Source organism: Pseudophryne corroboree, chromosome 6 (assembly GCF_028390025.1).
Source record: "Pseudophryne corroboree isolate aPseCor3 chromosome 6, aPseCor3.hap2, whole genome shotgun sequence".
Taxonomy (NCBI): Eukaryota; Metazoa; Chordata; class Amphibia; order Anura; family Myobatrachidae; genus Pseudophryne; species Pseudophryne corroboree.
In genome coordinates, this window is record NC_086449.1 from 81,118,278 (window position 1) to 81,140,550 (window position 22,273).

Sequence of the window (22,273 nt, forward strand, 5' to 3'; positions counted from 1 at the left end):
CACTGACCAGCCAGAAGCGGCATGTCATTGGAGTGATTTTGTTTTGTCCCGCCGAAATCTGTTCGACTCATTGGTCCATTTTGAATTTTCATCCTCCAATCCCAATGAGGTTGTGCAAGTCACTTATTATATACCTATTATTTATCTGGACAATATATAATAATGGATATTAAAACGGTTAAATTCTAAATGTTTTTTTTTTTTTTACTTCAATAAAAATAAGTCTATGAACAACAGTGTGCTAAATAAAGTAATCTATTATATAAAATAAATTATAGTGCAGTGCTAATATATATATATATATATATATATATATATATATATATATATATATATATATATATATATATTATACTTTATGCTGTCCTATATTTATGACATTTCATTTTTTCTGATTTGCTATTTCTCAGTCGTCATCTATATCATCTGTTATGAGCCTTATATCAAATGTTGGGACGTTGATAAGAATGGGACTCAGTATGGATAATATTACATTGTATCTTAGGTTGAATATTATGTTGTACCAAGTACAGGAATTGTATGGGAAAAAAGATCTTAGATAAGTGTAACTTTATATTGCGTATACATCTTATGCCCCTAATCTGATGGTAAGGCAGTGACTTTTTAACATCTAATTATAGCCATGACTCCGCCTCTCAAAGTGCTCAGTCACCCATCAGGTCCGCTTACCTCTTTATAAAGAGCAACCGAAAATGGGTTGCCTCATATTTCTTTGTCGTTAGCTATTGAATAATGTCTGGAAGAGGTAAAGGAGGTAAGGGGCTCGGAAAAGGAGGCGCTAAGCGCCATAGGAAGGTGCTGCGGGACAACATCCAGGGCATCACCAAGCCTGCCATCCGCCGCCTTGCCCGGAGAGGAGGCGTGAAGCGTATCTCCGGCCTCATCTACGAGGAGACCCGCGGGGTGCTGAAGGTGTTTCTGGAGAACGTGATCCGGGACGCCGTCACCTACACCGAGCACGCCAAGAGGAAGACGGTCACCGCTATGGATGTGGTCTATGCTCTCAAGCGCCAGGGCCGCACTCTGTATGGCTTCGGAGGCTAAACACCGAGGCGCATCTAATACCATCACCCGCACACAAAGGCCCTTTTCAGGGCCGCCCATCTCTTCTACGAAAGATCTGTAACCCAACGTCTCTGTGTAGTGCTGTACTCTGACTATAAGCCGGGTCCTAGTACTTAATCGTTCCCTCACATTAGGCACACCGCTAGTGGTTGCTGTCTTTATTTGGAGTGATGATGAAAGGACCGTGCCAGTATTTTAGTGAGCTTATGCCCAAGCTGGCCACTACTAATGAGTAATGTTTATGAATTCTTGCAGTGGGTGAGACGTGAGTAGATTTGTCCTAGAGGTACCGCCATGATCCTTTGTTTCGAAGATGGCACAACACACTGTCGGTGGCTGACTAGTTCTAAGCTGTTGGACACAAGTTTTTTTTTATGAAGGACAAACTAAGTATTCACTAGGAAATCCATGTTCTCTTACAGCTTAGCTTATCGGCGGAGTTTTTGAAAAATGTATCCGCTCTTCTTTAAACCAATCGGTGGAGGGGGACATGCTTACTTCTACCAATCAGCGCAGCTCAGCTTATATGCAAATTTGATGAAAGCAGCCAGGTTACATAATTCATTTTTTGGGGGGACAATGCCTGGGAGAGGTAAGGGGCTCGGGAAAGGAGGCACCAAGCGCTGCAGGACTACATATCATCCAGGGCACCACACAGCCTGCCACCCGCCGCCTAGTCCATAGAGGGGTCCTGCAGGCTTTGAACGTTAATTAACTAATTTAAGGGTCTCCTACATTAATCCAGAAACGAGCTATAGGAACAGGCTGTATTTTCAAGGGAGGCATTTTTTTTTTGTAGCAAACAATTATACCTTGTCCGGGTACCTCGCAGTCTGTACATCACCGGGAATGGCGTGCAGAACACGCGGTGCTGTTCCTTACACCAGACTGTACGACCAAGTACACATAAAACAACCATTCAGCTACTACGGGCGGCTGGAGATAGAAGAACCCGACACTTTAGTGTATACGTTCCCGATCTATCTGCAGATTTAACAGATAACTGCATTTAGTCCCGCTCCCCTGCATATCCCACTTATGCAGTGACTGCATGGGGCAGAGTAGATGGGCCAAGTGGTCCATATCCTGCTATCAAGAGCTATGTTTCTAGGACTGATGTGTAAGGGACAAACTAGATATTTCTGCCACATGTAGCGACTTCTTCACTACAGTTTTTATTTAGTCCCCCAATAGATCACATCGTGCGCCTACAGCTCTGCCGAGACAGGGTGGGTGGCTCTGAAAAGAGCCTTTGGGGGATAACAAGGAAGAGAGGCTGCGGCTTTACAATCACTTCTTGGCCGCAGCTTTCTTAGCCTTAGCTGCCTTCTTGGCCGGGCTTTTTGTGGCTTTTGGCTTCGCTGCCTTCTTGGCCGGACTCTTGGCAGCTTTGGGCTTCGCCGCCTTCTTGGCGGGACTCTTGGCCGCCTTCTTAGGCTTCACGGCTATAGGCTTCTTTGGGCTTTTGGCAGCAGCCGCTGTAGCGGGTTTCTTCACCTTTTTCGGGGTCTTGGCTGCACTCGGAGCCTTCTTGGGCTTCTTCGGGGATTTGGCCACTTTCTTCGCTGCAGGTTTCTTGGGCTTCAGGGACTTCTGGGCGGCCTTCTTGCTTTCCACTTGTTTCTTATTGAGCTTGAAGGAGCCGGAAGCGCCGGTACCTTTCACCTGGGTGAGAGTTCCTTTGGTCACTAATCCTTTCACCCCCACTTTGATGCGGCTGTTGTTCCTCTCCACATCGTAGCCTCCGGCAGCCAGAGCCTTCTTCAGGGCGGCAAGAGAAACCCCGCTGCGCTCTTTAGAGGCGGCCACGGCTTTTACGATCAGCTCGGAGACGCTGGGTCCAGAAGACTTGCCGCTCTTCTTTGCTCCTCCAGCAGCTTTCTTCGGCTGCCTCTTCTTTTTGGCTGCGACCTCTGATGGAGGAACAGCGGCGGCGACGGGGGCAGTTTCCGCCATGTTTGCAGAACTTAACTTTAATCAATAATACTACAACGCCCGGTGTTGACTCACGTCTTTTATATACACTGCCGGCTGTGCTGTGATTGGCTGCCGAGAGTGAGGTGTTCTGTGCTCCCATTGGCGGAATGAGCAGCCGTGTAAACTCTTCCCTGTCTGAGTGTACGGGGGAATCTGCTCTCACCTTGTGTTTCCCTAGCGCAGAAAAACAGTCTTTTATAGGGCATGAGGTGAGCGGCGAGCTGGCTCTCTGCACCACACCAGTACTCCAAGGTCTCCCCTAACCCTTTACTGTCATTGCTAGCCTATGCGCTGTGAAGAGTGCCGGGAATAGCCCCTGTCAGCTCACCTAGACCAGGCATGATCTGGCTGGCGTGTAATACATCTTTTCTGCGAAGCGAAAAATGTCTCATCGGGCACTTTTCTCTCCTCCAGGCACTACACCGAACAAAGGTGGCTGGGGCATAATCAGTGCAGAGGATGCCGCATTTTGAAAGACATAAAGGTGATGTGTGGGATGCTGTACACCCGGATGGATAGCACAGGCAGGTTGCCCCACAAGGTATTGGCACTCCTGTCTGGGAACTCTAGTTACTTTGACTAAATAAATAAAAGAAAGATATCTGGCGTGCATAATCAGCTTCAGAATAATCCTGCCGGCCTGAGATTCTCCATGTCCTGAAAAATGCTGGTGGCGTTTTCTCCACATGTTCTTATAATGATCCATATAGACATTGATGCATATCTATGCATCTTAAGTGTGTCAGTAGGTGGGCTATGGGGTCCCGTTCCCATTGATAGGAGACTGATATTTTTAAAAGAGGACATGGGAGCATTAGGGTGAGACCATAGGAATAAAGGGTACAATATCTGGAGACGGGAGAAATAAGGAGACGAGGAGTGGGAGATCAGAGGAGCAAAAGGAACAACAGAGGGAATCGGTATGAATAGTGATACAAATAAAAGGAGACAGTAATAATATGGAGAATAATAAGGGTACAGAGGGAAAAATGGAGAGGCAGAAATATGGGGATACATAAGGGGACCTCTAAGGGTAGTGGCAGGTGGAAGGAATGGATGAAAGGAAGAGAAACAGGGGGAAAATAAAGGTGAATGGGTAAAGATGGCAACAGGAAACAAACGGGGAGATGGGAGAGACAAGGGGAAAATCGGGGGAGACGTGATGGAACACGGGGGAGGAAAAGGAAGAACAAATAGGAGAAGATAGGAAGATGTTGAAGAATTATATGCTCACAATAGTTATGCGGAATAAAATTTAAATGACGTAGCTTGTTAAAAAATAACTAGCTGAGAGGAGAGGATCGACATTGAGGAATGGAAGGCAAATGGAGATGGAAGCGGGTTCTTGAAAAATACCGATGACTACTAACTGGAGGGCGTGTGCCAGCAGCAAGTACCATCCAGGTCTCACTCTCTTCCCCAACCCATGATTGCATGCTGGAGTTGTGATCTAGAGCATTGAGAGTCTCCAGAGCAGGTAGGGAGAACACGGAGCTAGACCTGGGCCACTACTAGGGATTTCTGGGGCCCCAAGGATGGTAGAAACAAAATAGAAATAAAAGCTGACCCATAAAAATATTTTTTTTTCAATACTTTTAATGTTTATTTTTTTCAAGAACATGTAAAATGGATATAAAAATAAATAAATATATCTGCATAAAGAAAAAGACAGTAACTAAAATAGAACAATAAGTGGTTGATTTTACGTACAGGGACTATTGTATCTGAAATTAGTCTCCACTGAGCAGATGAAAATCCCCTTTGTACAATCCACATACAGTACACAGCAGCTTTATATTCTCTTCATGCAGTTTCCCGGATACATAAGCTTTAGCTTGTGGTCTAAGTTGATACTTTCACAGATTGTATCCAAATGTTTCAATGGAATAGTTACAATTGAATAATACTGTTTCCCATTAGTATCATATCGTTTCACACACGCAGAAGTTCTGTTCATACTCCATTCTAAAGCTACCGTACTCACCATACGGTAGCGATGACCTAATATGATTAATGTATTAACGTTTTAAAAATGAAATCATCATTATTATTTTATGCCATAGACAGTGTTTTTGACATATGTAGTTGTGACTTTTCTTATTTTTATTTTTATGTATATCTGCATTCATATTAATATCTCCCTGGAATTAGTGAGTATAGTTTGCAAGTACATACAATGGTATTTACTGTTTCCTATTAGTATAATAGTTTCCAGCACATTCCGAATTTCTGATTATACTCAGATCTAAAGCTTCTCAGAGGCAGTACGGATGGTGTAATGGTTAGCATTACTTCCTCACAGCACTGAGGTCATTAGTTTGATTCCCACCATGGCTCTACTGTAACTGTGTGGAGTTTGTATATTCTCCCTGTATTTGCATGGGTTTCCTACGGGTACTCCAGTTTTCTCCCACAATCCAAAAATATAATTAATTGAGTCCCAATAAAAATTGTTTTAGTGGTGCATGTGGTAGGGAATATATATTGTAAGCTCCACTGGGGCAGGGACTGATGTGAATGCATGTAGTGTAGTGATGTAGTGCAGTGGATAGGGGAATGTAGTGCAGTAATGAGGTGTTATGATAAAGTGCAATGTGTGGGGACACACAGGGGGGAATGTAGTGAAACACGCCGCTGATGGGGTATGTGACGCAGAGGGCATTTGGATCACATAGGGGGATGTTGTCCAAAATATCCCTCTTTTTTCTAAATTTTTGATAATGTGATTATTTTAGTCTTAGGGTTTTTTTTTTTATATTTTTATTTTATTATTATTAATATTACTATTGTTATTATTAATAATAACATTTTTTATAAACAAATTTTGGGGAGGGGAATCACTGCTTTTTCCCTGGTGGCGAAAATCCTAGTTTCGGCCTTACCCTTAAGTAATAGGCTTCATGCTGCCCAATACCGTTACATCAGTATGAGACATTAAACCGGTTTTTCCAGTACCAGGGCCTTTGCTTTGTATAGATTCCCCAAGAACAAGCCCCAAAACTCGGGGAAACTGTTCCTCTTTTCACCTGGGTGGCTCCATACCAGCTGGGAAAGTGCTCCAGGGAAGTTGCCTATCAATGTCCGATAATTATGGCAATGCTGGCCATTTTGAAGGCCAAGTAGTCTAAACATTGAACCAGTTTCAGTTCCCTAGCAATGTCGGGTAACCATGGCAACAGTGGCCATTTTGATGGCAAATTTGATTTAAGCATGACAACCAGTTTCTGTTCCCTGGCAACAGTTCGGCAACCATAGCAACATATACGTTATGGTAAGAACTTACCATTGATAACAGTATTTTTCCTAAATCCACAGGTTTCACAGGATACATTGTTATATGGTTGAGCGACAGCGGTTCTTACACTAATCGGTCAAAGCTTTTTGGCCTCCCAGCATGCAGTGGACCCGTCCATATATCCTCGCCTCCTGGGTCAGGTAAATCAGTTGTTTTCCAAAGCTTAAGGCAGGAGCATCATGTAGAGCACTAATCAGGCGAGAAGACCACACATGCACAACCTCCCACCCTTCCGTACAAGAGGGAAGAGTTTAGTGAGTAAAAGGATCCTCAAATCAGGTGCGTCAAGGTGGGATATCTGTGGACATAGGAGAAATACTGTTATCAATGGTAACTTATTACCATAACTTATATTTCTCCCGCAGGGTCCACAGGGTATCTACAGGATACATTGGGATGTCCCAAAGCAATTTAGTGGTGGCAACGCTCCTGATTAGACAGGAGAATGCTTGGCCCAAATTCAGCATCCTGAGAGGCAAAGGTATCCACAAGCAAAATGTCTAATGAATGTGTTAATGGAAGACCATGTGGCTATCTTACATATCTGTTCTGCTGAAGCACCATGCTGTGCTGTCCATGATGGACCTACTTTACGAGTAGAGTGAGCAGAGACATTATCCGGAAACAGGAGATCAGCCTTCGAATATGCTTCTGAAATCGTCATCCAAAGCCACCTCGCCAGTGTCTGCTTATCAGCAGGCCACCCTCTCCTATGAAATCCGTAGAGAACAAAGAGATAATCTGTCTTTCTGATAGCACTGGTACGATCTACGTAGATCCTTAAGGCATGGACAATTTCCAACGATGCATCTCCCGCAGATAGGTCTGGCCCCTGGAAAGCCGGGACTACAATTTCTTTGTAAAGGTGGAATTTAGACACCACCTTAGGAAGATACCCAGATTTAGTTCTGAGAACCGATCTATCTGGATAAAAAATGAGAAATGGAGGACAAAATAATAATGCGCCAAATGCTGAAACTCTTCGAGCTGAAGCCATAGCCAGAAGAAAGAGAACCTTAGCTGTCAACCATTTAAAATCTACTCTTTTAAGTGGTTCAAATGAGGCAACTTGAAGGGCCTTTAGAACTAAACTTAGATCCCAAGGCACTGTAGGAGGAACAGAGGGACGTTGAATGTGCAGCATTACCTGGAAAAAAGTGTGCCCATTCTGTAGGTTGGCAATTTTCTTTTGGAACCATACAGTTTGTGCTGACACCTGCACTCTCAAGGAAGCCACCCTTAAACCAGAAGGAATGCTAGGATTCTGGAAATTCTGAAAGACCTGGGGTCAAGTTTCCGTTCACTGCACCATTGAATATAGGCTTGCCATATTATGTGATAAATGCGAGCTGAGGAGGTTTTCCTTGCTCTAAGCATTGTTTGAATTACCTGTTGAGAGCACAGAGCACTTTTCCTTTTTATTATTATTATTATTATTATTATTATTACTACCGCCACCAGTTTTTTATATAGTGTACACATATTATTATTATTATTATTATTATTATTATTATTATTATTACCAGTTATTTATATATTATACATATATTTTGCAGTGCTTTACAGAGCATATTTAGCCATATACATCAGTCCCTGCCCCAGTGGAGCTTGCAATCTATAAACCCTATCACATGTACACACAGACACACATTCACACTAGGGTTATTTTTTTTTTCTTTGTTGGAAGCCAATTAACCTACCAGTATATTTTTGGATTGTGAGAGGAAACCGGAGTACCCGAAGGAAACCCATGCAAGTACGGGGAGAATATACAAACTCCACACAGTTAGGGCTATGGTGGGAATCGAACCCATGACCTCAGTGCTGTGAGGCAGTAATGCTAACCATTACACCATCCATACTTTTACCTTTCTCACCAGCCTGGTTAACAGGGTGATGGTAGGAAACACATAGGCCAGACGAAAGTCCCATCTCACTGACAGGGCATCCATCTTCCTTGGTCCACTGCACCTAGAAGCAATTTCTTCCTGACACTGCTCCCCAGCCTTGAAGGCTGGCATCTGTTGTCAGAATTTCCCAATCTGATATCCAAAAGGGTCTCCCTTTGTCCAGATGGGCTGTCTGTAGCCACCAGGCTAATGACCTCCTTCCTTCCAGAGGAAGAATCATAGTCTGCATTTTTATTGTCTGATGACCCCATTCCACTTGGTAAGGATCCGATGTTGCAGAGGTCTTGAATGGAACTGAGCATACTCTACCATGTTGAAAATTGACACCATTAGACACATCACACACATTGCTGCGAGAATTTATACTCTTCGACAGTGTAGAAGCTCCTGGATCCTTTACTGAAGTTTGGATATTTTTCTCAGAAGTAAAATTACTCTCTGAAGGCTCAAATCCAATACAGCCCCAAATGAGTCATCCGTTATGACGGAACAAAAGATGATTTTGCCCAATCTATGAGCCAACCGTGCTTCTGCAGACACTCTATTGGATGTTGCAGATGACACAGAAGCAATACCTGAGACTGTGCCAGGATTAAAAGATCGTTGAGGTATGGAAATATTCTTATCCCCTGCTGGCGGAGATAAGCTACCATAATCACCACATTTTTGGTGAATACTCTGGGGGCTGTGGCCAGACCAAATGGCAGAGCCTGAATCTGAAAATGCTGTTGGAGGATAGCGAATTTGAGATAGCGCTGATGAGACAGAGCTATAGGAACATGCAGGTAAGGATCCTGTATATCCAGGGATACCATAAAATCCCATGGTTCCATAGCCAAAATGATGGAATGTAAGGTCTCCATATGAAACCGAGGTACCCAAATGTATTTGTTCAGCATTTTTAGATTGAGTGTGAGCTGGAACGACTAGTTCAGCTTCTGGACTAAAAACAGGTTGGAGTAGAAACCCTGTCCTTGTTGTGCAGGAGGAACAGGAATGATTACTCCTGACTGAAGCAATTTCTGAACTGCCTCTTGCAAAACCCTGGCCCTCGTTTCTACCAAAGACAGGCTGGTACAAAAAAAAAAAAAAAACCTTTGAGGAGGGTTTTTCCTGAAAGAAAACGCATAACTGGGAGACACCGCTTCTTGCACCCAGGCATCTGTGGTAGACTGCTGCCAGATTTGTGCAAAATGAATAAGTCGGCCTCCCACCCTGGGTTCCCCCAGGTGGAGGCCCGCACCATCAGGCTCATGGCTTATCTTTTTTGTATTCTGAATCAGCTTTCCAGGTGCGTAGCTAAACTGCTCGGTGAGCGGCTAATTTTGAGGCTGATGTTTGAGAGGCAATAGTACCCATATCTAAGGCTGCTTCTTCCAAGAATATTGCAGCCTGTTTGATATGTGTCACATGGGATTTTTGCTCTCTGGATGTCGTTGAAATTTCCCCTACCAATGCATCTTGCCAGACAGCCACTGCTTTAGCCATCCAGGCTGAGGCCATGGCTGGTCTAATGATTGCCCCAGACAGGGAAAAAAAAGTTGTTGTTTTTTAGCAAACCATCTACTCTCCTATCCGTGACATCATTTATTGATGTTGAAGGCAGAAGTAATGTAGATTTTTGCACTAAGCGAATCACATGCATATCTACTTTAGGGGCTACCTCTCTCTTTAAACAGTCCTCAGTCAGAAAAGGGTAATTGGAATTCCATTTCCTAGGAATTCTAAATTTCTTACTGGGCATAACCCAAGCCTCTTCCATAATTTCCGTCAGCTGTTCTGATCCAGGAAACTCAGTCTTACCTGTTTTGGGACGTTTAAATAAAGGTGCCTTGGATTTTAACACAGTATATGTTGATTCTTCTAAAGATAAAATGGATTTCATTGCAGTAATCAACTCAGATATGTCCACTGAGCTGAGACCTTCTTCCTCATCCTCATATTCAGAACCAGAGTGTAATGAGTCTTCGTCCTCTGATGAGTCCTCATCTGAAACATGTGTAGACTCTGAAGATGTTGTTTTGTGTCTAAATGATTTACTTACCACTGGCTTTTCAGCCTGTTTCTGTTGAGAGGCTACTGCTTCCCCTGTGCTGCACATATAATAGTGCAACCTATCACCGGTACAGAAGTTGGAATTATCCACTCAGCTATACTGGATAATGTCCTGTGCAAACATAGCCCATGGTGGATCAACTTACACCTGCATCTGCCTTGAATATTTCAAGAGACCTTGGTGAAAGCTAATACAGTTTGCACACAACCCATCTTGAACCAGATCCTGAGATGTTAACCCAGCTTTACATGACAAACATGATATGAGTGTTGGTGCTGATGTGAGTGTGTTTTCCTCACCTTTTCTGCTCTAAGACATGATAAATAATCAGACAATTTAACAGTGTAATACACAATTTGTGACTGTAATCACTTTAAAATGTGTTAAAGTGACATACAATCCGACCCTACCCTGTTTAGCACCAGCATTGAGGATCGGAGTAAACAGAGAAAACTGACAGAATTTATAGCAAAGTCAGCAATCACACTAACAGTCAGTCACAGATTATACATTAGTATAATAAGCAATATGACCACATATTCAACTACAGGTACAGTTCACGTATGTAGGAGAAACATATTACTGCATTACTTTATAAAAATGCTTTAACTGTATTCAGACGCATAGCAAAAGAAACCACAGTAATATTATCAAACTCATATGCATTATGCCCTTATCCAACTATTTGTACTCAAAGGTAGATAGAGACTTAGGGCCTAATTCAGACATGGTTGCATGCAGGCTATTTTTTGCACTGCTACGACCAGGTAATCGCCACCCACAGGGGAGGTGGGATTGCTGTGTATGGCTGCAAACGCTTGTGCAGAGAGCTGCACAAACAAAAAGTTTGTGCAGTCTCTGCACAGCTCAGGACTTGCTCACCCGCTGCAATGATCCTTGCTGGAGCTGATGTCAGGATCCCTCCATGGAAACGGCCGGACACGCATGCGTTTTCCTCAACACTCCCAGAAAACGGTGAGTTGACACCCCCGGACGGCCTCTTCCTGTCAATCTTCTTGTGTTTGCTGCTGCGAATGCTTTCTTCATTATTTTTGTCGCTGCCCAGTGATGGCCATCGCCGGCCAGCAACGCGCCTGCGCATTGCGGCCCCCACGCATGCGCTGTTCAGACCCGATCGCACGGCTGCAAATAACTACAGCATGCGATCAGGTCTGAATGACCCACTTAGTGTTTTATAGCCCCCACTCAGGAGAGCGGGATACAGGGAGACTTACCCCGCTTCCAGAATCGATAAATACGAGTGGATCCATATGCTATAAGTGTCCACCGCCGCTCCGTGAAAATATAGTGAACACAGATTGCCAAGTGAACACTGATGCACCAGTCACACAGCCGTTTCAGTTTATGGCAGGAGACTCGGAGGAAACTGGTCGTGAATCGGGGGGGGAGGGGCGACCAGGGGTACATCCGTCTCCCCACTGCTGATCTCAAAATTAGGGATCACAGCCTCATGCTACTCCTGGAGCCTTTGATCCCTAAGGCCTAGCACTTGTGCACTCTCGGTGGCAGCCGCGTCAGCGACTGTTTGGTAGTTTCCCCCAAAAGAGTGCGGCTGTGTCCATGTTCCCCCTCTAAGCGGAACCTATGCCTTACCTTCCTCCCGTGCTCCGGCCACAGCCTGGTAACGTCTGCTGGACTTGCTAGTTTTATCCGACACAGACGCCCGCCGAAACAGCACTGTACTCGTGGGTAAGCGTTGTCGCGACTCGGCGGGGAGTAGTTGGAGTGACTCTTTCTAAGGTACGTATAAGACGCTGTTTAGAAAGATCACTCAGAAAAAAATAGTAAGACTATAAAAATAAAGTAAAAAAGCTTATGGCTGCCAAAAACCAGCAGCCCTTAGACCATGGTCCGGCTCCTGCCTCACCAAACTAAAAACTGATTTGCCTGAGCCAGGTGGCAGGTATATATAGACGGGCCCACTGCGTACTGGGAGCCCAGAAAGCTTTGACCGATTGGTGCAAGATCCGCTGTAGCTCATCCATATCCCAATGTATCCTGTGGATACCCTGTGGACCCTGCAGGAGAAAGTGGCCATTTTTCAGGCCAAGTAGATTAAGCATGACAACCATTTTCGGTTGCCTAGCAATTTCTAGTAACCATGGCAACGGCGGCCATTTTGCTGGCAAAGTTTAAGGAGCAAGACAACCAGTTTCTGTTCCTAAACAGTTTTGCTTGTTTCATTTCTACTCATATTGTACAGTGTAATCCAGGCATGTCCCAACTGCGGCCCTCCAGCTGTTGAGAAACTACACTTTCCAGCATGCCCTGACACAGCTTTAGCATTCTCTGACAGCAAGACTGTGTCGGGGCATGCTGGGATATGTAGTTTCACAACAGCTGGAGGGCCTCAGTTTGGACATGCCTGGTGTAATCCTTTTGACTCTTTATTTTACACCAGTGATGTAAAAGTGTGTGGAAATATAGAAATGGTCGTGTGAACATTTCCAAAATATTTCACAAGGTTTCTCAACAGTTTACTAAAATGTAATTACCCACCGCTCTAAGAAATAAATGCCGTCTGTCCTCCAGTGATGGTAGCACATGCAAGGGGTCCAATAGGTAAGCCAGTAGCCCCTAAGCATCCCACCTGGCACCATGTAGGAGGTAATCACCAATCACCATCTGCCTTAGTATGGATTATTCATTTATAATATTCTCTTCCCTTAGTACTAACTAAATCTCAGTAATAGGTATAGAATTGCATGAGGAGTAATGGACAGTAGCACACCCAACCCCTACACAGATAGAATAAAAGGAGGAGCACTCACTGTAGGTATTCTGTAGTGCACCATAGCATAGTGAGTCATTATTATGACATTACATTTTTATTCTTAATTCCCATACATTCAGGTCACTGAATGTGCATTGTGCTCATAGCAATATAATCCCCTATAAGAGTTTTAAACTCGATTGAACATAATAAAATACACCTTTTGCCAATTCTTAAACAAACAACCCCTTATTTTTTGTTTGTTGGTTTGTTTGTTTGTTTGTTTGTTTGTTTTTATAAATGGGAAATGAAACTTAACTCATTAAATATGCATTTATAATAATTCAGCTATACAAAAAGAAAAAGTGATTCACTTGTATCTGATTGTTATTTCCACCAATAGCCCATTCATTGCAAACCCTTACACTATCTAGACAAATGTCCTCCTGTGTTCTCCATGTATTGTACTTTGTCTTTCTCAGATTAATGAGATTTGGCTTGTGGTTTTATTTGATACTTTGGTATTGATAGTATCTACTGATGTATTCATAGAATAGTAACAATAGTGTAACACTACTTACTGTTTCACATTAGTATCACATCGTCCCCAGTGCAGGCAGAAGATCTGATTATTCTCCGTTCTAAAGCTTCTCATAATATGATAATTGAGATCTACCAGATAAATGTATTCTTAATGCTGTAATATGCAAATGACTATCGTATCGTGAATGTTACTTGGTAAGCAGACATATTAATCGCTGATGTTTTTACTGCAGACATATACTGTGATCTCCCGGACAGTAGAGAGCACAGCTGGTGAGGCACATCTGTCCCCATACGTACTATTCCCGCCGACGGTAGCTATTCACAGTACTGTATGTAATAAGGTTTCTATTTCAAGACTCTTTAGACTTGAGGCTTGTATCACTGCTATGTGTGTGTGTGTTTTGATTGTCTCCCCTGGCTAGAATGCCAGCATAGACTTCCCGGAATACAGCAATCCTTCTGGCTGAAACGTAATAAAACCTCTAATGGAGACTGATTTTGTTGCCGCACCCGGGAGAAACCCTAAAGTCTTGGAGGGCTTTTTGAAAAGTACTATGCATATGCCTAAGCCAATCAGGATGAAAGGCGCCTTTAACTCATCCAATGACAGCGCAGCACAGTGCATAAATAGAGATGTTAGCGGCTGCTCTCTATATGTATTCGTTTTTTTGCCTTTAGACGTGTTTCGTGAGGAGAGATGGCCAGGACCAAGCAGACCGCCCGCAAATCTACCGGAGGTAAAGCTCCTCGCAAGCAGCTGGCAACCAAGGCTGCTCGGAAAAGCGCCCCAGCTACCGGCGGCGTGAAGAAGCCTCACCGCTACCGTCCCGGGACTGTTGCTCTCAGAGAGATCCGCCGCTACCAGAAATCCACCGAGCTGCTGATCCGCAAGCTGCCCTTCCAGCGATTGGTGCGTGAGATCGCCCAAGACTTCAAGACCGACCTGCGCTTCCAGAGCTCTGCCGTTATGGCCCTACAAGAGGCCAGTGAGGCTTATCTGGTGGGGCTGTTCGAGGACACCAACCTGTGCGCCATCCACGCCAAGAGGGTAACCATCATGCCCAAAGACATCCAGCTAGCCCGCAGAATCCGAGGGGAGAGGGCATAGACACTCGGCACTCCTATACACGCAGCAACACAAAGGCTCTTTTCAGAGCCACCAAATCCTTCTAAACCAGCTGAAGCATAAGTTACACAATGGTGTTTAATTGGACGGATACCACCTCCTTTAGCTCTGCCCAGGCTCCTCGTAGTTAGTAGCCACTAAGCTCACGGCCTATATCCCTTAATTACCCGCACCTTCCTTCCAGCTTGCCGCTGCCCTGGAACAGTGGCGGGAGCCGCCTCAATTCAGCGTGCAGTCAGGGCACAGGGGGCTACTAGTCTTCACCATGAAAGGTTAGAGTTGATCAAGTGTAAGGGAACGTTTTAATAAGGCTCCATGAGCACTTTTCTATGGAAGTAAATGCCTGTAAGGCGGCTCTTTATAGAGTCCTCTACCGAGGAACTTGCCCTACACATCTAGTACCTCCCTTAATGAATCTGGGGGTCAAGCATTTAGCCGTGCAGCTCCGATTCTATGGAACTCACATCCCCGCATAGCTCGAGAGGCCCCCGCTCTAGAATCTTTCATACACACTCATCACTCTCTAAATGTCCATTTAGTATCTCCTGCATAGCTTCCCTGCGCTCCACGGTTTCTGTGCTGTATTGTATTAATTTAATTTGTTTAGCGCTATAAGTCCTATTGCAGAAAGAACATTATGGAAATAACATTGTTATGTCTGCGCTCTACTGCTTGTTACACGCAAGGGTCTGATTTACTTCCCGTCAGAAGCACAACGCCAAGTACGATACTCGCACCTTTCCCGCTAAACAGCGGGCTACTTACTCCCACATGTACAGCATATCATGAATCAGCTCTTTGGGGTCAGGGTGGGTGGCTCTGAAAAGAGCCTTTGTGTTGCGGGGACAAGTATCTAGCAGTGAAATCACTTGCTCTTAGCTGGTTTGTGGCTCTCGGTCTTCTTGGGCAGCAGCACGGCCTGGATGTTGGGCAGAACGCCTCCCTGGGCGATGGTCACCCCACCGAGCAGTTTATTGAGCTCTTCGTCGTTGCGCACAGCCAGCTGCAGGTGGCGGGGGATGATGCGGGTCTTCTTGTTGTCGCGGGCGGCGTTTCCGGCAAGCTCAAGAATCTCAGCCGTCAGGTACTCCAGTACTGCGGCCAGATACACCGGGGCACCGGCTCCCACACGCTCCGCATAGTTTCCCTTCCTCAGCAGACGGTGAACTCGACCGACTGGGAACTGGAGACCGGCCCGGGATGAGCGAGTCTTTGCCTTAGCACGGGTCTTGCCGCCTTGTTTCCCTCTTCCAGACATGCTTGCGAGGTTCAATGAGATAAAAGAGTCTCTCTTTCAACAGAAACACTGAGAGAAATGTCTCTAAAACACCGCCCTCCTCTTACATATATACTCAGAAGCGACATGCTGCTTGCTCTGTGATTGGTCTGCTTACAAGCTAAACAATGCAGCTCAACTTCATCCACAGACCAATCCGCAAAAAGAAGAGTGGGGTTACGATGCCTACCAGTGTCACATGACACTTCTACCCAATAGTGTAGCTTGCATTGGTGATGCCTCGTTTGCATAAGCTGCCTATAAATAAAACAGATGTGTGAGATGACCGCACAGATTTTCTACATTGTGTCGAAGAGATCCTAAAGAATGCCTGATCCAGCAAAGTCTGCTCCGGCGCCTAAGAAAGGCTCTAAGAAAGCGGTGACCAAGACCCAGAAGAAGGATGGGAAGTAGTCATGGGCAAAGTGATTCACTGAACTGAGCTGAGACACATGACTCAGTTCAGTGAAGTGTCTGGAGTCAGTGTCTCGGCACATGAGTCATGACTCATCTGTAGTGGAATGTGTTGCAGAGACTGCACATGAATCAGTGAGTTGCCAGTGCTGGAGGATCAGTGCTGGACTCATGGAGTTATTCAGCTGCAGTGATTGTACAGTGTATCTGGGGGAGGCAGCTGCTTATGCCCTGATTGTTAATAATATGTTAACATAGATTTACTGTTATGTTGATATATTATTAATAACCACTTATTGCATACTAGTTATAGAATATGACATTACTTTTGGCTGAGGAGAGAAAGCTTAACAGCCATGAAACACATCATTCATTCTGTAACTAAACCAAATAAAAACGTTTTTTGTTTTTTTTATCTTGCATACTTTGCTGATTGGATGATTTTAGGTGGCCTTGGATTTATTATATTATCCACTATCTAGCCTCCAGGGAGTTTGCCACCCACAATCACACTGAGCAGGATCAGTGAGCACTGAGCCGAGAGCCCTGTACCACAGGGGCTCCACCTCCTGCTGCATGAATCAGATTCATTCACTGAGTCACTGAGTCTACACAGTGTACAACTGTCTCAACTCACTGGCAGACTCAGGATGAATCATGATTCATGACATGGATCAGGCACAGCAGCAGAGCACTCACTGACTGGTGAGTCGTGACTGCTCCCTCCCCCCTCCCACTGGGTGTCACCTGGTATAGCCTCTGGCCAATCACAGCTAAAGACAGCAGAACACACTGACTGAAGGACACAGGACACAGAGTTTCCTCCCTCTGTCTGAGAGAAGCTGCTGCTGCTGCTGTCTCGACTCATGAAACAGTGAGTGACTCGAGTCATTCACACTTCCTGATGATTCGAGTCACTGTGTTGAGACAGAGAGTCAGTAGCCATCTCTAATGGGAAGAAGCGTAGGAAGAGCAGGAAGGAGAGTTACGCCATTTACGTCTACAAGGTGCTGAAGCAGGTGCACCCTGACACCGGCATCTCCTCCAAGGCTATGGGCATCATGAACTCCTTTGTCAATGACATCTTTGAGCGCATTGCTGGGGAAGCTTCTCGCCTGGCTCATTACAACAAGCGCTCGACCATCACCTCCCGGGAGATCCAGACCGCCGTACGCTTGCTGCTGCCGGGAGAGCTGGCCAAGCACGCCGTGTCCGAGGGCACCAAGGCTGTTACCAAGTACACCAGCGCCAAGTAATCACCCCCTTCTCTGACCCACATCAACACAAAGGCTCTTCTAAGAGCCACCCACCTCCTCTCTAATCGGGCTGAAACTATGATGGGTATTATATGTGCTACTTGCAAATCTGCCTTATTGTATCTCCGCTTCCATGAACTGTATATTCACTTCCAAACTAAAGCGGGGTCATATAGTCATCATATTACAGATGTCAGCATTAGTGCTTACATAAAGCAATCCATAGAGCAGTGACTGCCCGTGTAGCTGCTGCAGAACTAGAGAATTATTGTATCTTATTCCAATGTTACAAAGTATCAGTAGATTGTAGCAATTGGTCCCGTTGTTCGTATCACTTTGAATCTCCTATAAACACAGTTGCTAAAAGGTTGTTTGTCTTTCAAGATGCCCTGTGTAGAATGCTATTGTTACTGTATCACTGCACGTGTAACACCGGGATCCAATCTCCGTTATCACTGCAGGTATATTGTACCGAAACCATTATAAGACATCAGGTTCCGTTTAGCTGCATTTAATGAAAGGAGATCTTTATGATCGCACAATACAATGCTGGCTTAGGTACACGTGCCAGCTGTGCTCCCTATAGTAACAGAGATACAGGGGGTGGCTGAGCAGCAGTGTTCCGGAGCGGGACTGGCTGAGTGCAGTATCAGCGGCGCTCATTATTACAGGGAGAAGAGAGACCGAAGCGCAGAGCTGACACTCAGACCGAGCCCGGGACAGACGTTACACTGACCAGCCAGAAGCGGCATGTCATTGGAGTGATTTTGTTTTGTCCCGCCGAAATCTGTTCGACTCATTGGTCCATTTTGAATTTTCATCCTCCAATCCCAATGAGGTTGTGCAAGTCACTTATTATATACCTATTATTTATCTGGACAATATATAATAATGGATATTAAAACGGTTAAATTCTAAATGTTTTTTTTTTTTTTACTTCAATAAAAATAAGTCTATGAACAACAGTGTGCTAAATAAAGTAATCTATTATATAAAATAAATTATAGTGCAGTGCTAATATATATATATATATATTATACTTTATGCTGTCCTATATTTATGACATTTCATTTTTTCTGATTTGCTATTTCTCAGTCGTCATCTATATCATCTGTTATGAGCCTTATATCAAATGTTGGGACGTTGATAAGAATGGGACTCAGTATGGATAATATTACATTGTATCTTAGGTTGAATATTATGTTGTACCAAGTACAGGAATTGTATGGGAAAAAAAGATCTTAGATAAGTGTAACTTTATATTGCGTATACATCTTATGCCCCTAATCTGATGGTAAGGCAGTGACTTTTTAACATCTAATTATAGCCATGACTCCGCCTCTCAAAGTGCTCAGTCACCCATCAGGTCCGCTCACCTCTTTATAAAGAGCAACCGAAAATGGGTTGCCTCATATTTCTATGTCGTTAGCTATTGAATAATGTCTGGAAGAGGTAAAGGAGGTAAGGGGCTCGGAAAAGGAGGCGCTAAGCGCCATAGGAAGGTGCTGCGGGACAACATCCAGGGCATCACCAAGCCTGCTATCCGCCGCCTTGCCCGGAGAGGAGGCGTGAAGCGTATCTCCGGCCTCATCTACGAGGAGACCCGCGGGGTGCTGAAGGTGTTTCTGGAGAACGTGATCCGGGACGCCGTCACCTACACCGAGCACGCCAAGAGGAAGACGGTCACCGCTATGGATGTGGTCTATGCTCTCAAGCGCCAGGGCCGCACTCTGTATGGCTTCGGAGGCTAAACACCGAGGCGCATCTAATACCATCACCCGCACACAAAGGCCCTTTTCAGGGCCGCCCATCTCTTCTACGAAAGATCTGTAACCCAACGTCTCTGTGTAGTGCTGTACTCTGACTATAAGCCGGGTCCTAGTACTTAATCGTTCCCTCACATTAGGCACACCGCTAGTGGTTGCTGTCTTTATTTGGAGTGATGATGAAAGGACCGGGCCAGTATTTTAGTGAGCTTATGCCCAAGCTGGCCACTACTAATGTGTAATGTTTATGAATTCTTGCAGTGGGTGAGACGTGAGTAGATTTGTCCTAGAGGTACCGCCATGATCCTTTGTTTCGAAGATGGCACAACACACTGCCGGTGGCTGACTAGTTCTAAGCTGTTGGACACAAGTTTTTTTTATGAAGGACAAACTAAGTATTCACTAGGAAATCCATGTTCTCTTACAGCTTAGCTTATCGGCGGAGTTTTTGAAAAATGTATCCGCTCTTCTTTAAACCAATCGGTGGAGGGGGACAAGCTTACTTCTACCAATCAGCGCAGCTCAGCTTATATGCAAATTTGATGAAAGCAGCCAGGTTACATAATTCATTTTTTGGGGGGACAATGCCTGGGAGAGGTAAGGGGCTCGGGAAAGGAGGCACCAAGCGCTGCAGGACTACATATCATCCAGGGCACCACACAGCCTGCCACCCGCCGCCTAGTCCATAGAGGGGTCCTGCAGGCTTTGAACGTTAATTAACTAATTTAAGGGTCTCCTACATTAATCCAGAAACGAGCTATAGGAACAGGCTGTATTTTCAAGGGAGGCATTTTTTTTTTGTAGCAAACAATTATACCTTTTCCGGGTACCTCGCAGTCTGTACATCACCGGGAATGGCGTGCAGAACACGCGGTGCTGTTCCTTACACCAGACTGTACGACCAAGTACACATAAAACAACCATTCAGCTACTACGGGCGGCTGGAGATAGAAGAACCCGACACTTTAGTGTATACGTTCCCGATCTATCTGCAGATTTAACAGATAACTGCATTTAGTCCCGCTCCCCTGCATATCCCACTTATGCAGTGACTGCATGGGGCAGAGTAGATGGGCCAAGTGGTCCATATCCTGCTATCAAGAGCTATGTTTCTAGGACTGATGTGTAAGGGACAAACTAGATATTTCTGCCACATGTAGCGACTTCTTCACTACAGTTTTTATTTAGTCCCCCAATAGATCACATCGTGCGCCTACAGCTCTGCCGAGACAGGGTGGGTGGCTCTGAAAAGAGCCTTTGGGGGATAACAAGGAAGAGAGGCTGCGGCTTTACAATCACTTCTTGGCCGCAGCTTTCTTAGCCTTAGCTGCCTTCTTGGCCGGGCTTTTTGTGGCTTTTGGCTTCGCTGCCTTCTTGGCCGGACTCTTGGCAGCTTTGGGCTTCGCCGCCTTCTTGGCGGGACTCTTGGCCGCCTTCTTAGGCTTCACGGCTATAGGCTTCTTTGGGCTTTTGGCAGCAGCCGCTGTAGCGGGTTTCTTCACCTTTTTCGGGGTCTTGGCTGCACTCGGAGCCTTCTTGGGCTTCTTCGGGGATTTGGCCACTTTCTTCGCTGCAGGTTTCTTGGGCTTCAGGGACTTCTGGGCGGCCTTCTTGCTTTCCACTTGTTTCTTATTGAGCTTGAAGGAGCCGGAAGCGCCGGTACCTTTCACCTGGGTGAGAGTTCCTTTGGTCACTAATCCTTTCACCCCCACTTTGATGCGGCTGTTGTTCCTCTCCACATCGTAGCCTCCGGCAGCCAGAGCCTTCTTCAGGGCGGCAAGAGAAACCCCGCTGCGCTCTTTAGAGGCGGCCACGGCTTTTACGATCAGCTCGGAGACGCTGGGTCCAGAAGACTTGCCGCTCTTCTTTGCTCCTCCAGCAGCTTTCTTCGGCTGCGACCTCTGATGGAGGAACAGCGGCGGCGACGGGGGCAGTTTCCGCCATGTTTGCAGAACTTAACTTTAATCAATAATACTACAACGCCCGGTGTTGACTCACGTCTTTTATATACACTGCCGGCTGTGCTGTGATTGGCTGCCGAGAGTGAGGTGTTCTGTGCTCCCATTGGCGGAATGAGCAGCCGTGTAAACTCTTCCCTGTCTGAGTGTACGGGGGAATCTGCTCTCACCTTGTGTTTCCCTAGCGCAGAAAAACAGTCTTTTATAGGGCATGAGGTGAGCGGCGAGCTGGCTCTCTGCACCACACCAGTACTCCAAGGTCTCCCCTAACCCTTTACTGTCATTGCTAGCCTATGCGCTGTGAAGAGTGCCGGGAATAGCCCCTGTCAGCTCACCTAGACCAGGCATGATCTGGCTGGCGTGTAATACATCTTTTCTGCGAAGCGAAAAATGTCTCATCGGGCACTTTTCTCTCCTCCAGGCACTACACCGAACAAAGGTGGCTGGCGCATAATCAGTGCAGAGGATGCCGCATTTTGAAAGACATAAAGGTGATGTGTGGGATGCTGTACACCCGGATGGATAGCACAGGCAGGTTGCCCCACAAGGTATTGGCACTCCTGTCTGGGAACTCTAGTTACTTTGACTAAATAAATAAAAGAAAGATATCTGGCGTGCATAATCAGCTTCAGAATAATCCTGCCGGCCTGAGATTCTCCATGTCCTGAAAAATGCTGGTGGCGTTTTCTCCACATGTTCTTATAATGATCCATATAGACATTGATGCATATCTATGCATCTTAAGTGTGTCAGTAGGTGGGCTATGGGGTCCCGTTCCCATTGATAGGAGACTGATATTTTTAAAAGAGGACATGGGAGCAATAGGGTGAGACCATAGGAATAAAGGGTACAATATCTGGAGACGGGAGAAAT

At 45.4% G+C, this 22,273-nt stretch overlaps 2 protein-coding genes and 1 pseudogene across 2 annotated transcripts; 1 reads left to right on the forward strand and 2 right to left on the reverse strand.

The window, feature by feature from the left end:
- Nucleotides 1-743: 743 nt before the first annotated feature.
- On the forward strand, nt 744-19,487 carry LOC134934305 (uncharacterized; annotated as a pseudogene).
- Nucleotides 2,226-3,174, reverse strand: LOC134936339 (histone H1B-like). The gene has a single exon (XM_063931347.1). The coding sequence runs from the start codon at nt 3,040-3,042 to the stop codon at nt 2,377-2,379; it is 666 nt and encodes a 221-aa protein (XP_063787417.1). The 5' UTR covers nt 3,043-3,174; the 3' UTR covers nt 2,226-2,376.
- Nucleotides 19,488-20,737: 1,250 nt separating the features above from the next.
- On the reverse strand, nt 20,738-21,799 carry LOC134934306 (histone H1B-like). The gene is made up of 2 exons (XM_063929768.1): nt 21,736-21,799; nt 20,738-21,396 (listed from the first exon to the last, which is right to left on the reverse strand). Exons 1-2 carry the CDS (start codon nt 21,797-21,799, stop codon nt 20,738-20,740), a joined length of 723 nt encoding a protein of 240 aa, XP_063785838.1.
- Between the last annotated feature and the right edge of the window lie 474 nt (nt 21,800-22,273).